Consider the following 17,700-nt stretch of genomic DNA (forward strand, 5'->3'; position numbering starts at 1 on the left):
TTTGACTCCAAGGTAATGAGGCCTAAAGGCAATGTGATTATTTTGCCTAATGTCCTACTTCAAAAAATATTTGATAGATAAAAGCTCTACAGAGTTACTAAATAAAACTGAATGAAGAGTACAGCAATCTGGATTCTAGTATTGAATCTGATACTGATAAATTATATAATAATGGTTAAGTCACAAAGTCCACGTCTCAGTTTATGTATCACAGTGACGCACTTGTGATTGAGTTAAATGTGAAATGTTCTAAGCTTCTTAGAAAAGTAGTACTTTACACGTAAGATGAAAGTGTTACATATGAGATGAAATTAACCACCATGACTACAGCCAACAATTTCCTTTTGAACAGAACTCACCTACAAAAGAACTCCATGCACTCAATGCATACACGTGCATTAACTCGTCAATGCATAATCCAAACATTCCACAAATATGGAAAAAGACATATTAAGTTATTCAATAATGAAAATCTATCAACAAGTCTATTACAGAGTCAGGAATAGAATCAAACTTCTGGTTCTCCCATCCCTACCCAGTCCTTTGTTTCAGTTACCTAATTAGCTTAAATTATGTTGTCCTATAGATCAGAAACATAACTAGTTATAGGAGGGAGAGAAACTTCTTTCCCAAAAGCTTCAGAATCTTGTATTAAAATATATTCAAATTTAAAATTGAGAATGATTCCATAAATGGCAAGATGAACTTACTAAACCCAGAAAAGTATTTCATCTAATATTATGTTGAAGAGATCTGTAAGAAATGGTGACTATAATTTTTTTTTTTTTTTGAGACGAGTCTCGCTCTGTTGCCCAGGCTGCAGTGCAGTGGCACCATCTTGGCTCCCTGCAGCCTCTGCCTCCAGGGTTCAAGCAATTCTCCTGCCTCAGCCTCCTAAGCAGCTGGGACTACAGGTGCCCGCCACCACACCCAGCTAATTTTTGTATTTTTAGTAGAGACGGGGTTTCACCATGTTGGCCAGGCTGGTCTTGAACTCCTGACCTCAGGTGATCTGCCTACCTCGGCCTCCCAAAATGCTGGGATTACAGCCGTGAGCCACCGCACCCAGCCTGGTGACTATAATTTTTAAACAGAGTCAGAGAAGGAAACTTGTAGAAAAGATCAAAGACTACAGAAGGGTCTACCTCTCTAAAAAGGAGTAAAAAGAAATAGAAGAGGGTGTGAAAGAATAACAAAATTTAAAACCAAAAGATAATTCTATGGAATATTACAATAGATTTGTGCCATGGACAAATGGCAAATTCTTTGAAAAATATACTTCCTGATAAGCATCAAATACATATCAATACATCTTCCAAATTAGCAGAGTGCTTTTTTCCCCTGTGACAGGGTATCTCCTGGGGAAAATCACTTATTATCAATATACGCTATCAATGTGATATAACCTTTTCTGGGGGTTATTTGGAGATACATGGTTAAAAATTTTTTTTTTTGATGTAGCAAAAGTTTTTTTTATACCTTTAGCCTAAGTGCGGTAGATGAATTATTGTTTTCAATTTCCATATCCTCTCTGTTTGACACCCTTTGTCATATAACTTTGCAAGGCTTGGCCATGTGGCTTCTTTTGGCTAATGAGATGTTAACAAGCCTGATGCCAGCAGAGTCTTAAAATGTATTTTAGTAGTTTGGCCTCTGCTTCTTGTGCTCTTAGGTAAACTACAAAATGAATACGACCCAGGTAGCTGCTGTCCGTTCATGCAAGGCCTCAGAATAAACACATTTAGAGTAGACCTAATCAAACCTGCAGCCTGAAGGCAAGTTCAGCCAGCCCACAAACTGAAGCAGAGGTGCCTGGCCAAGTACAGCCTAGATCAGGAGAACCCCAGATGACCTACAGACCCAGTGTGAAAATAAACACTCAGGTAAAATGCCCTATAATAATATGGCACATTATTAAAGTGTAAGTTACTTCATCGAGCTTATTTTTCTTAAAGAGATAATCAAATCTTTGACCAGTTATGTAAGTACTGGCAGTGTTGAAAGCCACTCAATAAAACACTAGTTTCTGATGCAGAATTGTTAGGGTAACAGGTGACCAACACATCCAGTCATCACACATCTAGGAATTTCTCCTAAGACAATCAGAGAGAAACACGCATTCATATAGAAGGGTATATCAAGGCGATATTGATAATAGCAAAAAAAACTGGAAACACCCTATCATCAAGAGAAGAATAGTTTTAAAAAATCATGATATAACCAATTACACTAATATTTAAAGCTGTTAAAAATCATGTTCTCAAAGAACACTCAAAAATCTAAGAAGATTTTCATAACAAGTTAGGTTTAAAAACCATAAAAAGCAAGACACACCGTTCTATAAAAAAATTACAATATAAGCAGAGCAAAAGATCGAGTGGATAAAATAATTCATTTAAAGAATATAAGTGTGCCTTCTGTGTTAATATTCTATGTTAAATATTATACTAAATATTATACTAGGAATAAAAAAGCAAATAAAACAAACATGTTCCCTGCCTTCCTGAAACTAACAATCTAATGAGGAAGACAGATATTTAAAAATTAGTAATCCTACAGATACAGATATGCTACTGTAATAGAAAATGCTAATTATTCCCAGTATTTATTTCCCAATTCTTACTCAGTAATAGTGCTTAAATTTTATCTGGCCATGACTACCAGCAATAAACTACCTACATTTTCCAGACTTTCTTGCTCCTAGCAGGGGCCATATGACTAAGTTCAGGCCCATGGGATCTAACTGGAAGTGGTGCATGCAACTTCTAGTAAACATCCTTAAAAAATAAAAAAGGGCTTGCTCTTTGTTGCTTCTCCCCCTTCTTACCAGATGGAGCAGCTATTTTGGACTATGATGTGAAAGCTGCATGCTGAGAATGGCAGAGCAACAGAATAGGAGGAACCTGGGTTCCCTAACATCATGGAACCACTCTCCGCAGCCCTAGGCCTAGGGGGACCTATAGAACTTTTAGATGAGAGAGAAATTAAGTTTTCCCTGTTTACATCACTTTCATTTTGGGTTTTCAGTCATTCACAACTGAATGTCTAAATGGAATAACTATGAAGGAAAAGTATGGTTCAATGAGAGATAATAATAGAAACAGCTGATTTTGACTAGAGGAAGGAGTGTCAGGGATAGCTCCTCTGAGGAAGTGACATTCAAGCTATGACATGAAACCTCACCAGGAGGCCACCAGGTAAAGGGAGATAAGGCAGCAAACTGTTCAGGCTGGGGAAACCAAAGCTGCAACCACGATAGCTTAACCCTGAAGCACCACAGTAACAAGCAACAAACTTTGGGATATTAAGATTGCCTCTACAAGAAAGCAAAATGAAAGCAGAGAACTAGAGCAACTAAGTGCTTTGGCTCCATATCAGAATATCTCCATAAAAGACCACATATGCCTATCAAAAACTCAGGGTGTGGGGAGTAAGAATGAGAGTGAATCCTGTTAAAGAAATTAATAGTTGCTTCCACACTTGAGCATTACATCACGCCTGTAATCCCAGCACTTTGGGAGGCTGAGGCGGGTGGATCACAAGGTCAGGAGATCTAGACCATCCTGGCTAACACGGTGAAACCCCATCTCTACTAAAAATACAAAAAATTGGCCAGGCATGGTGGCGGGCGCCTGTAGTCCCAGCTACTTGGGAGGCTGAGGTGGAAGAATGGCGTGAACCCGGGAGGCGGAGCTGGCAGCGAGCCAAGACGGCACCACTGCACTCCAGCCTGGGCAACAGAGCAAGACCCCGTCTCAGAAAAAAAAAAAAAAGTTGGATTCTCTGATTAGAGTGGTTCATATATTTAATACCATGAGAAGAATGTCATTAGATTTTTAAGTGTGAACTATGCCTGAAACAGACAAGAGCTTGATGTTAAAAAAAATTTTTAAATCATATTTCTTGTCTATTTCTGATTCTAAAAGCGAAACATATTTATTGTGGAGCATTTAGAAAATATACATAAGAGTATACAGAAAAAATAAACCACCTGTAAACTTAACCACCTTCCAATATTTTATACTGACACTGTTTTTGCATACATTTACACGCCCACATACATAGATACACAAAATAAACATAAAAATGGGACTGTAATGCACATAAAGTTGTGTATACTCTCCCACTTATTATTTCAGAGCACATTCCTGTATCATTAAAATACTTTCCAAAACCATGATCTTAATGGCTATATAACATATAATTTATTTAGCCAATCAAGTCAGGGATTTTCTGAGTTAAAACTGTCAGCCACAAATTGAAGCCCTGCAGGTCAAGAAGCTGACTTTGAAATCTGCCACAGTTTCTTTCAGAAATCTCAAGTTACAGTTTAAAAGCACTAGAACCTTCCAAGCAAGAATTCAGTGAAATTCACTGAGTTTTAGACATGAAGGATGCTCACTAAAGGCTCTATTTTCCCAAATGGAGCATACGACTACATAGTTTTAAGGGAGAAACTGAGTAAGTATCAAAGATTGAAGTGGCAACAGTGAATAAGAACTAGTGTCCACTGCAAGAAATAGTGACTATCTGCAATGGTTTTGTCAGACGCAAAAAAAAAAAAAGTTGTCAGATGCAACTTTTTTTAATAAAACAAAAGAAGAGAATATATGAGTCCATTATTTGTATAATTAAAGTTTTCTAATAAATATTGAAAAAATGATTACGGAAAAATGCACAAAGAAAAAGAATGGAAGCAAATATGACAAAGGGTTAAGTGTGAAATATGCCATTATTCTTCAAACTTTTCTGTATTTTAAATTTTTCTAACAAAAAATAAATGTTAACTTAAAATATTAGTCATATGGATAAGGTAATTCAGATTTTAGTTATTAAAGTGGAAGGAAAATTGGTTAGGTTCTGCCAGAGGATAAGTGGCTCTTTTGAGGGGGAAAAAAAAAAGGCATATAGCATTAGGAAACTGTTCTAAAATAAAACTATTTTACTTTTCTGAGACAGAGTCTTGCTCTGTCACCCAGGCTGGAGTGCAGTGGCATGGTCTTGGTTCACTGCAACCTCCACCTCCTGGGTTCAAGCAATTCTCCTGCCTCAGCCTCCCAAGTAGCTGGGACTACTGGCATGTGCCACTACACCCGGTTAATTTTTGTATTTTTAGTAGAGACGGGGTTTTGCCACGTTGGCCAGGCTAGTCTCGAACCCCTGACCTCAGGTGACCCGCCCACCTTGGCCTCCCAAAGTACTGGGATTACAGGCGTGAGCCACCGCGCCTGGCCAATAAAACTATTCTAAACTAAATTTAGAGTAATATCACACGTTGAAAATAAGTCTGAGGAGGGATGAGCTTTTGAACTTTACAGCTGTGCTTCCTTCAAGTATTACCTACCTAAAAATGATATTTTTCTGTTCCGTCAAGAAGGTTGTTTTAACAGTTAAGGAAATATAAAAATTGCAGGACTGGATTTCAGTTTCTAACTCTAGTTTTGTTTACTTTGTATACCTAAAGTTTTCCTGATGTTAGACATTTTTTAAAATTCCAGTTTCTGAAATGCAAACTTAGTTCAGAGAACAATTAGAGCTTGCCACTTGATGAAATGTCTTAACATAGATAGTTGCAATTTTCTATTCAGTAAAGTCCCTAACAGAAAAAAGATTAAAGAATAAAAAGTTACAGAATAAACCAAATCTATGTTAGTTCTCACAAACAAAAATTTCGAGTAGATGTAAATTTCTAAAAATTGTCCCACTTTCCCCAAATGTAGTCTTAAGTTATCTTAACTTTGCAAAAGCATCCCCCAACCCCTACTCCACTAATCAGTTCTCACCTTCTTTCCCTGCTGGAACACGTGAATTTTTCAGCAAATGTGACTCACTCATTGGCGTCTTGTCAAACTAACCCTGAAACTATAAGGAGGCTCAGCACTAACAGAATTCTAAAGCTAGAACACTTTCACTAACACACATCATGTTGACTTTAGAGAACTGAATCACATTCAGAGCCAAATACATACTAACCAACTCTGTTTATATTTTTTCTTACAAATTGTTCTCCACCATCCCACCTCCTCCCAATTTTAGTTTGGCAATTCCCTAATCTAAAATACCTCCTGTCTGTGGAGAAGACAAGATGGGGACGCATAAGAATAGGAGGGAAGAATATAAAGCAGTTGTTCACTCAGCTTGGAAGATGATTCTATTCTGAAACATTAATGATTCATATCTCTTCCACATAATTCTCAAAGTTTATTTCTCCCCTCAGTTAAATGAAAACACAATAGAAACACAATAAAAAATCTCCAGAAATAAATTATTCTCATTGTTATTATTTCACTAAATAACATTAAATAACGACATAAAAATCAGTTATTGAGAACTATTTAGTCAAAAATCTTCCATAAAATGTCACTGGCATGAAGTGTCAATTGCAAATCACCTTATTCTTTTGATTAATACATTCACCTACTCCAAGACAGAAAACCACCCTTTCTAACCAGAGGGAGAGTGGTGGGGAAGAAACAAGAAAACAAATGCTTTGTGGGATTACCATAAACATTTACTTATAGCTCTATCAATTGCCACACTCCACCTGGTGGCAGGCACTGCCTCAATTGGTAAAGTGGAGGTCATCATACAAAAAATTCCAAAGAATATTTTCCAGGTGTCCTTGGGAAAAAGCAAGATGTTCTTCTCCTGTCCTATATAGAATAAGCCTAATAAGGTTTCACCGAAGTTTTTTCACATAATAGTAGGTCAATATCTAATAGAGATTAACATAAAGGCATGACCATACTTAGAATGGGAGACCTACATTTAGAGCAATCTACTTACAAGATTCTCTTCACAGTAAGTTTAATGTCAGCTCAAGGCTTTAAGACAGGTAACAAGGTACACGCAGCACCTACAAGATTCTCTATCACCTATTCTCACTAACTGCCTTTACCCCATCCCCTATGGGTAAACTATAGAGTTTAATTAACACAGTTAACGGCAGCCTGCCACATTGCTTTTAGGTATTTGCCAGTAACATATACCCATGGGATACTCTAGAGACTGATTTCAACCAAAAATAAAAATAGATAAACAGAGCTCAAACAAAATTAAAACCAAGTCTGGCTGCCCACACTTATTTTCACACATGAGGAAAAATAGCAGTTCTCTTAGAAGCCTGGAGCAGACATATCTTTAGAACACAACGTTAAAAATATGTCCCCCTCCCCTTTTCCCCTACCTGTTTCTCACTCAAAGCTGTGATTTTGGCTTGGAGTTCATGAAGCTGTTTCTTTAAGTCAGCATTCTGATTGGAAAGAAAAAATATCTGTGAGAAAGATATTTCATTTGTTAACAGAATAGTAGCAGGAAGACTATGCATACTGTATTACAAATGATGAAGCAACCCGAAGCATTTAGCCAATCAAATCTGTCATGCATTACACTGTGGCCATAATACCATCACCTAATGCACAGATCCTAAATATAGGCTCCTCGCACCAAAACAGGAGCAGCTCCTCTGCACTTGTTTTAAATTACATGAAGTTTTATACTTGAGCATCTTGTACGGTAAGAGTACCTGTCCACTAAAATATTCTTATTCTTTATAGAAAGTATCCATTGACAGAAAACCCAAAGCTCCACTAATCACACAAAAGTAGGAAAATGGAGGTTATAAGTATGCACACACTACATGCTTTACACCATTATCAACAAAGATAAGAGGTTTTTCTCCACTTGCCCTCTCCCTTATTTAGCAAAGTACATTTGTTATTTTAGCCTAGATCTGAAAAGCTGTCAGTACTGCAACTGCCTTAACACTACATCATTCAAATTAACACACTGACTACCAGGGCATTTTCTCAGTTCTAAAATTCTAGGAATCAAAAAAAGAATACTATTTTAGATGAGATACACAGAGCATGATTGCCTTTTACTAAAGTAGGCAAAAAATTCCAAAATTAAAGTTTTCAAATGCTTAATGTAGCAGGACAGCCTACTAGCAGACTGAACACCACCCTAATGAGAGACTGCTTTTACTTGATTTGTCTCACATACAATTCTTTCAATTTACCCTGCTTGGTCTTCTGTCAGGGTTAGGGAACACATCCTCCCCGTCTATTGAATTTGGTTTACTCCATGTGGACTTTTTTATTAGTGTATTTGACATAAGGCTTCTCCAATGAGATCACCCACACCTGCTGTCCAACAAGTTACTGCCCTGCCCACCTCAGGTTCTTCAGGTTAAGACAATTCTGTTACATGATCACCAACTATAACAGAAATGATAGTTTCTAGTAACATTTCACAGTTGCTGATAGTTTACCACATTAAATAGGAAAGGACTTGTTAATCTAAAGTCTACCACCTCTTGGCTCCCTAAATCCAATTTTTTATTTATTTATTTATTTTGAGATGCAGTCTCGCTCTGTCGCCCAGGCTGGAGTGCAGTGACAAGATCTTGGCTCACTGCAACCTCTGCCTCCCAGGTTCAAGTGATTCTCCTGCCTCAGCCTCCTGAGTAGCTGGCTTTACAGGCACCCATCACCATGCCTGGCTAATTTTTGTATCTAAATCCAATTTAAATTGTGAATATACCAAAAAACTGAAGAAAAAAAAGGAGAAGTTTCTCACGGAAGTGGGATCATTCAACAGGGGTAAGTATGGGCTACCAATGCCAGCTCTCAGAATCAAAACACAATAGTTAGACCTGAGTTCTCAATTTGTAGAGATAAGTGTTATTTTTTTACTTCCAAAAATCAATGTGCCTCAGTACCATTCTTCAATCAAAAACTTGATTTTACTTTACAGTGAAGCCTGTATAGACTGTTTATCAACCCAGATATAAATATAGATATAGACATAGATATAGATATATAGATATACTTTGATATTTGATAAACACTCTCCATACTTATGACCTAGTATCTAATGGTTACAAAAGAGACACTGCCCAATAATAAATATAATTATCAGAAGACAAGGTAAGTTTTTAGGAAAACATCTCTTCGGAAATAGAGAATAAAATGCCTAAGTGAAAAATGCCTATGAGAATTTAAAGAAAAGTTAACATTCTCTGTTAACTTTTCTGTTAGAAAGTAACATAAGGTACTTTTTAACCCACCTTTAAGGGTTCTTTCAAAAATAAAATTTTCTAAAATGCTTCTTTTAAAAATTACTCTAGGCCAGGCGTGGTGGCTCACGCTTGTAATCCCAGCACTTTGGGAGGCCGAGGCAGGCAGATCACGAGGTCAGGAAATCGAGACCATGGTGAAACCCCGTCTCTACTAAAAATACAAAAAATTAGCCGGGCGTGGTGGCGGGCGCCTGTAGTCCCAGCTACTCGGAGAGGCTGAGGCAGGAGAATGGCGTGAACCCGGGAGGCGGAGCTTGCAGTGAACCGAGATTGCGCCACCGCACTCCAGCCTGGGCGACAGAGCGAGACTCCGTCTCCAAAAAAAAAAAAAAATACTCTAAAATTCTTACCCTGAACATAGAGAATTCAATACTATTCAAATGTTCTATAATATAAACTCCAAGTAAATAAAAATGGTTTGGGGTCTCTTTTCATAATATTGGGATGACAGAAAGCCTCTAAAAACTCTGATTTTGAATAAGTGGGTTTATGGAAATGAATTTAAGCTACATGACAAGTATTAACTCAATATTTTTCTCCAAAATACTCAAACCAATTAATATAAAACCAAAATAATAGTAACAAAGATGAAATAATAGCTATATTAAAATAGAATGACTATTTCTAAACCCTTATAACCAGAAGATCCATGTATTAAAAATAATTGCTATTAGAAATGAAATAATTCTTAAAAGTTAAGTACCATCTATATTTAAGTATTTTATGGTGATTTTATTTTAAATTATTTTTAACTTTAACAATTAAATGAATAACAATAGTAGTTTACCTGTGGATCCTGCTTCATTTGAGCAACCAGTTTCTGGTAATAAAGAGAGAAAAAGAGCCATCAGTCTTACATATTAACTCCCTACGGCTAATCAGGTTTGGATAAAAAAATCTAGGATTTTAAGTTAACACACAAAAAAGAGCAACACCACAATCAGAAGAGACTAAAACCTTCTGTGATCCATGTAATAGGCTCAGGAGACACTTCCTTTAATAAAAAAAATCAAACCACCACTTTATATTTGAAATGAAAAAGTGCCTGATTTTTAAATCTGGACAGAGATGGGTGACAGTGGCTTCCGAAGGGAATTTAAACAAGCTGGATGCTCCAAAAGCCAAACATCCCTTTCAAATGTTGTCAATGTCTAGAGTCCCAAACAAGGCCTGGAAAGAAGCTGGCCCCACACAAAACCAGCCTGTTTATATACAGAGCAAAGTACAGATTTGGCAGGTCTATTGGTTTGGTTCTTACCACAGAAGGAGCTTAGTGTCCCATGTGACTTTGCCACTGTCTTCTCTCAAGAAGGAGTTGGGTGCAGGGGAAGATAAGTTCAGTGGGGCAGTGATGCTCAGTTTTTGAGAATAAGGAAGCGCAGGAACAATACAAAACTCTATCTAACTCGATTCCTCTGGGAAAGAGAGTGCTACCCAATATTGAATGGAAAAGATCTTTACTAGGGAAAACAGAAGCCCAAACGGATGGAAAGGAAAGAGGAAAGGAAAGGAAAGGAAAGGAAAGGAAAGGAAAGGAAAGGAAAGGAAAGGAAAGGAAAGGAAAGGAAAGGAAGAAAAATGAATGTCTTTTGATCTAACCCAACTTCTAAAAACATCGCTGCCCAAAGTTAACAATAACCATAGACAGAAGAATATGAAGGATAAAGGAGCGTCAGAAGTCCTAAAGTATCTGGGAATAAGCTATTACCCAAGTCAATTTTTCATGTAATGGAAAAATTTGTCACTCTCTTTTGGTGACAAGGCACTTTTAAATTGTTTAGTTGTAAGATAAAACCTTTCTAAAATATACTATATATTTATCTAACTACTACTTTTTTTTTTTTTTGAGGGTCTTGCTCTGTCACCTAGGCTGGAGTACAGTGGTGTGATCATGGCTCACTGCAGCCTTAACCTCCTGGGCTGAAGTGATCCTTCCACCTCAGCCTCCCGAGTGGCTAGAACCCCAGGTGCACACCAGCACACCTGGTTAATTTTTTAATTTTTTGTAGAGACAGGGTCTTGTTATGTTGCCCAGGCTGGTCTTGAACTCCTAGGCTCAAGGAATCCTCCCGCCTCAGCCTCCCAAAGTGCTGAGATTAAGGTGTGAGCCACCCGCCCTAACTTCTTAAAGAGAAGAAAAAAAATTTAAAAATCAAGCTTTTATTGATACTTAGAGGAATGATTACATTAATATACTAAACTATAAACAATAGGTTCCTTACAAAAAAAGGTCCCAAACTACTATGTTTTAAAGTTCTTAAATCCACATTGTAGTTTTCCAGTCCACTCCTTAACGTCAGGTAGTCAGCCAGCACATTTTGCTACTATTCTTTATTTGTTTTTTTGTTTTTTAAAGATGGGGGCTTATTCTGTCACCCAGGCTGGAGTGCAGTGGCACAATCATAGCTCACTGCAGCCTCCAACTCCTGGGCTTCAGCAATCTTCCCACCTTAGCCTCCTAAGTAGTTGGGACTACAGGTGCACATCACCATATCCAGCTTTTTTTTTTTTTTTTTTAATATTTTTAAGAGATGAGGTCTCGCTGTGTTATCCAGGCTGATCTCGAAATCCTGACCTCAAGCAATCCTCCCACCTCAGCCTCCAGAGTAGCTGAGATTACAGGCGTAAGCCACCATGCCCAGCTCTTGCTACTATTCTAACAACCCTGAAACCCAGCTCAAATTTGCTGTTTCAGACCTGCTGTGTGTTACACTCACTGGACTAATTTAAAAAGATGAGTGAATAGGTTGTAATAATCTAAGAAATCCTCCTTTAGTAAAATGTATAATCTTTGGTGTATCACTTCAGACATTTATTCTAATTGATCAAAAGTCTTTCTCCCTGATGCTAAGACACATTTTAGATAACTGAAGTTGCCAACCATGGGACCTCCAAATACACAAGGTATGTGTCACTATATGACTTCATATCTAATCGTAGTAGCTCTTCTATATCCTAGTCTTCACCTACAAAATAGAAACAATACATATTCTAAGAGGTTAAGGGGATTGAAACACAAGGTTTTATACACATACATGTTTACATTAATGCTAGCCACAGTCTTCAATGAAAAAAGCTCTTGATTTTCCTTTTTGATTTGGTTACCAGAGGGTTGGCTACTACGCTGTTACCTTTTAGAAGCTGAAAAAGGTTTTCTTCCAGACACTGGAATTTAAAAATTCACTGATAACCACATGAAGTCTTCACCTCTAGAGGAAATAAATAAGCCAATTTTTCTATCTATAAGCAGTTAAACTGCATTTTAGACAATCAGGGGTAGAACAGGACAAGCTGGGCAACTTACTGGACCATCCAAATCCCTAGTAACTTTAAGCTGACATTGTGTTAACAAAGTTAGGTTACTTTCCGCCAGAATGCGGCAATATTTCTTGAGGATATACTTCACGCCAAAGGTAAGCAAAACAACCCATAGGCCAAATCTGGCCCACCAGCTGCTTTTGCAAATAAAGTTTTATGGAAAAGAGCCATACTCATTCATTTATATATTGTCCGTGGCTGTTTTGTCTGTGTAACAGCAGGGCAGAGTAGTTGTGACAGAAACCATAAATTACCCACAAAGCCAGAAATATTTTACTGTGTCCCTTTACAAAAAAATTTGCTAACCTCTGCTTTTTTTTTTTTTTTGAGACGGAGTCTCGCTCTGTCGCCCAGGCTGGAGTGCAGTGGCGCAATCTCGGCTCACTGCAAGCTCCGCCTCCCAGGTTCACACCATTCTCCTGCCTCAGCCTCTCCGAGTAGCTGGAACTACAGGCGCCCGCCACCACGCCCGGCTAATTTTTTGTATTTTTAGTAGAGACGGGGTTTCACCGTAGTCTCCATCTCCTGACCTCGTGATTCGCCCGCCTCGGCCTCCCAAAGTGCTGGGATTACAAGTGTGAGCCACCGCGCCCGGCCTAACCTCTGCTTTATACTATTCTCCATTCCATATGGAGTAAATACCCTGAAAATTTAAATGTGACTTCCATCAAATCTAAATAAGATCAAAAAAGGGAGGAGGAAAAAAGGCAATTTCCCCAAAAAGATGAGATGTCCATCACAGGACATTATTATTTAAGTATTTACTGAACATCAACTATGTGTACATTGCTACTTTCATAACTATCTCCCCATTCATAAAGAAAACACAAAGAACAAAAATATGCTTTCACTACCCAATACCAGATAGTTTCAGAACACATTTTCTATCCAGTAAGCTCAATTTCAGCCCTAATCTCATTCCCTAACTGGAAATGCAACAAAGGATGGCTTTTGTCCCACTATTTAGTCAAACGTATGTTCTGGCTTTGGTTTCAGCCTAGTAACCAACGCCCCTACCTTGATGTCATTTCTGGCATGCCTCAATTTGTCATGATCAATGATTGTGTAGGTGACACCATATAAATTATTTTTTCAAAAATAGTAAAGTATTACCGATATAACTGGAGTGAAATATATGCTTTCTCTGTTAAAATATTATTGACATATAAATAAATGTTTATTATCACACAAACAAAATGTTGTATAAATAAAGGATGAATATAAAAGCTATTAATTTTATGCTCAAAGCTGACACTTAATATGAATAGTAAGAGAGTGTTTAGAATAACTTTAAGAACTATATCCCTTTTGAGTCAACAAATGTAAATTTAAAATTTTAATTAGATTTAAAACAGAATAATAAATATTAAGTATTTTCATAATTGTGATGTTTATAAAATTGGTATGCTTGAATTCAGAATATGAAACAAAATATTTAGTAATTAACTTCAATTAATTTAGGTCATAAGCCTTTCAAGAAAGGATTATTTGGGACTTGCTCATATCTTGTGAAGAGGAACTAAAGCAGAATGTTAACTTTGCCATCTCAATACTTCTTCAGAGGAGGAAAAACTCCAAAAATCACACACAACATCATAAAATTATCCTTGATCCACACAAATTTCAGATTGATTACTGTACTCCCAAAATTCATTCTATGATGATGTCATCTTTGAATAAAATGTGAATTTAATTTTTATCACTTGCCATTCAGCCAAACTGGGTATTCAACACACCTCTATGTTAAACTAATTTCACTCAGAAAAAGATGAGCTTGTTTTTGTAACAAATTTCTGTTCTCCTCAATTAGTACCAGAAGCAAAGTTAAAAAAAAAAAAAAAGTACACAGCTTATTACCTACTTAAAGAAGCCCACGTGCACAGGGCCAACTCTGCAGCGGAACAAGAGTTTAACGAGATCCGGAGCAGCAGCAGGGATTTCTGAACAGGTGCTTTTGAAGCTTCCTTTAAGTTCTCGCCCACACTAATTCTGAGCAATGTGCAAATCTAGTAGTTACCAAGGGCCCAAGATATTCTCCCAACGATTTCAAAAGTTAATGTTACCTTAGACTACTCAGATAAACAAAGGAAACTACACCTAAGAACAAACATCTTTAGAAAGTAGTTTTACTTATCCTTCTCTCCGCTCCCATATCCCCAATTGTTACAAATTCAAAAGTAGTCAATGCATCATCCTTTATCACTTTTGAGTACCAAGGATTAGATACATGCATGTGTATGTGTGTCTTCGGCCTGATGTCCAGCTAAAGTCTAGAAAGATATAAAACAGTGGTACTCTGTTTACATAACAAATTTTAATTATGTAATTATATAAAGATAGCTTTTTGTAAAATATAAGAATTGTGAAATCTGAAATTTAAACATCTGTGAAGATAATCACATTTTCTTTAAGAAAGATTGGAATCAACGCATAAAGCTGAGTCATATGATCTGTAAAAACTTTAGTACATATGGTAGTTGAGTTAGACATGTTGTTATTTAAAACATGCAAGTTAAATCACATGAATAAAGTCCTTCAGATGAACCAAAAAGCAGAAAAAAGATTTCTTTCTTTTTGGTTAACACCTTTGGTATATGAAAAAAATCTTTTCAGTTCTTTTCTCTAGAAAGGAAGTCAGGAATACTTTTTCTTAAAAGCAGAATCTATGACTTTGTCGAGTAGTGATAAAAGGCAAACGACATGACTCTTGGACAAAATTGTCTTAAAGATTATTAAAAACTATACTAAACACCAGAGATGGGCTTGTTTACTAATCTTAGCCATTACTTAACAACAATGTGGGAGAAGCCAATAATACAACGTACCTGGTGAACCTGAATTTCCACTTTAAGAGCCTCCTGTAGAGTCTGCAACTCCATCCTCTACCTTCTCCACTTTCTCTGCTAATTCTACAGTTTCTTCAGCCTCTGTTTAAAGTAACAAACTCCTCTTCTCACTGCAGCTGTAAAGATCATAAAATGTTTTGGATCATTACATTTGGAATAAATATAATATTTATGCCAAATAAATTATGTTAGTAAAAAAATATCTGATTCTCTAACGCAGGGCAAGAAATTTCCCAAAGAGATTTTTTTCCCCCAAAACAATTCTTCAAGTATTCCTCTAAAGAACACTTCAAATAACTAAGAAATGAAAAACCAGAAAAAGGGTTTAATCTGGTCATGGAAACATCTAAGCACCCACTACATGCTCAGCACTGTGTTAATCACTACATACTGAGGATACAGAGCTGAGTAGAGACCACTTCTGCCTTCAATGAGACTATAACCATCCAGGACACATTGTCCTCAGAAAGAGACATATAACAACAGAATCATACTTTTTTTTTTTTTTTTGAGACGGAGTCTCGCTCTGTCGCCCAGACTGGAGTGCAGTGGCGCAATCTCGGCTCACTGCAAGCTCTGCCTCCCAGGTTCACGCCATTCTCCTGCCTCAGCCTCCCAAGTAGCTGGGACTACAGGTGCCTGCCACTATGCCCGGCTCATTTTCTTATATTTTTAATAGAGACGGGGTGTCACCGTGTTAGCCAGGATGGTCTTGATCTCATGACCTTGTGATCCGCCCATCTCAGCCTCCCAAAGTGCTGGGATGACAGGCGTGAGCCACCGTGCCGAGCCAAAATCATACATTTTTAAACTTCACACAGAGTGGACTGGAGAGTTCAGGGTTTCTCGGAGGTTAATGAATGCCAGGGTAGTTTTATTTGGATGGGTTCTTACTCTATATAAAAAATAGAGAAACTCAAAATGGGGAAATTCTGGTATAACTTAAACATTTACATTTAACAAATTAATACTCAAAATAGACAAATACAATGCAATATAACTGTGCTATCCACAAAGTTATGATGTGGATATTTTAAAATGTATCTACCGTGTGTAATATGAGGTGGTCTAGTAATGGAACACATGTCCAGCTTTACAATGAAAATCATCTTCTTTCAAGCTTGCCAGTCATCTCTTTGACTATACATATAAGGGCATGTGGAGATAATGTCAAAAGTCTAAATCTGTTAATGTGACACCCAGCTTGACCTTCCTATCTCCTCTAATCATCACTACTCTAATTTAAATTATTTCGATGGCTAATTTATCCTTTATTGTTTTTTTCTTTTCTTGAATGTGGCCTTAGACATGATTTTAGGTACTCTGTCAAACCAAAAGTCTGTTTTTGCCTAAATAAATTTAAATTTTACTTCAAATTTCTTTTATTCTTTGCACCTATAAAGCTTGTAGCTAGAGTAGCTTTTTAGCATTCATATAAATTGGGGAAGGGAACAATCAGAAAGTTAGAGGAACCACTACTCCTTAAACCAATACAATAAGATTCATGATCTTCATATTTCTAAATATTATTTACCTATGGGTAAAGTCTATATTCAACCTAAGTTTTCTAAGAGTCCTTTGAAAACTGGTTTAACAGAGTTATAATGGAATCATTAACTAGGGAATATATTCTTGTGAATATGAGTTTTCAATATATTTGCTTATTCTCATTAGGCAGAAAACATCAGCAGAAATCTCTCTCTCAGGGCTTATATACTAGATTATATAACATCAAAATACTCAAACCTAAAAAAGAATAAATTCCAAAAGTGCAAAATTCCTTTAAATTCACATTTGCAAAGGATAGGAAAAGTTTACTGTATAATGATAATGTTAGCCAAAACATTTTAAAAGGCAGTATATTTAAAGGAGATATTAACAATTTAGAAAGGGAGACATACTATGGTGAACAAATCTGGGTAGTTTTAGCTACTATCTTTTAAAATATTTGGAATGATAACCAATCAATCAATAAATAGCAGAATCATTAAGTCACTAAGACCAAGATTTTTGTTATTATGTAAGCTTACTCTACCTGCAACACTAAAGTTAAAACTACACAGCCACTTTAATTTTAAATAATAAAATAATCTCCCTACTCAAATTCCTGACTTATGTATTACCGTTCTTCTTGAAAACAACACTTGGTTTTCAATTTTTACAAGGCTCTACCAGAAAATGTGTCCAAAATGATTCCTTATAATTTTTGTCAAGAATCACTTTGAAGTTGAAGGGGTATTTTTCAAATATTCATACTTCATTCTACTGACAGTAACATAAAACCATAGTTCAACTCAATTCACATAAACTCTGGAAATGAACAGCAGGTTAAAACACAAAGAACTTACATTATACATGACAAAGGGCTAATACAGTTTATATATTTAGGGCCCTCAAAAATTGATAACAAAAATCTATGAAAAAACAATTTACAGAAGAAATAAGAGTGACCAA

General features: G+C 36.6%; 1 protein-coding gene across 13 annotated transcripts in view; it reads right to left on the reverse strand.

Annotated features, from left to right (window-relative positions):
* PHF21A (PHD finger protein 21A) overlaps positions 1-17,700 on the reverse strand; it is a 195,699-nt gene that overhangs the window by 143,094 nt on the left and 34,905 nt on the right. For all 13 annotated transcript variants that reach the window (XM_030794851.1, XM_030794848.1, XM_030794853.1 and 10 more), the window contains 3 exons: positions 15,226-15,362; positions 9,870-9,902; positions 7,187-7,252 (listed from right to left, as the gene is read on the reverse strand). In XM_030794851.1, coding sequence (XP_030650711.1) covers positions 7,187-7,252; positions 9,870-9,902; positions 15,226-15,279 — 153 coding nt within the window. In that variant the 5' untranslated portion in view covers positions 15,280-15,362. The remainder of the gene's footprint in view (positions 1-7,186; positions 7,253-9,869; positions 9,903-15,225; positions 15,363-17,700) is intronic.

This window comes from Nomascus leucogenys, chromosome 15 (genome assembly GCF_006542625.1).
Source record: "Nomascus leucogenys isolate Asia chromosome 15, Asia_NLE_v1, whole genome shotgun sequence".
Taxonomy (NCBI): domain Eukaryota; kingdom Metazoa; phylum Chordata; class Mammalia; order Primates; family Hylobatidae; genus Nomascus; species Nomascus leucogenys.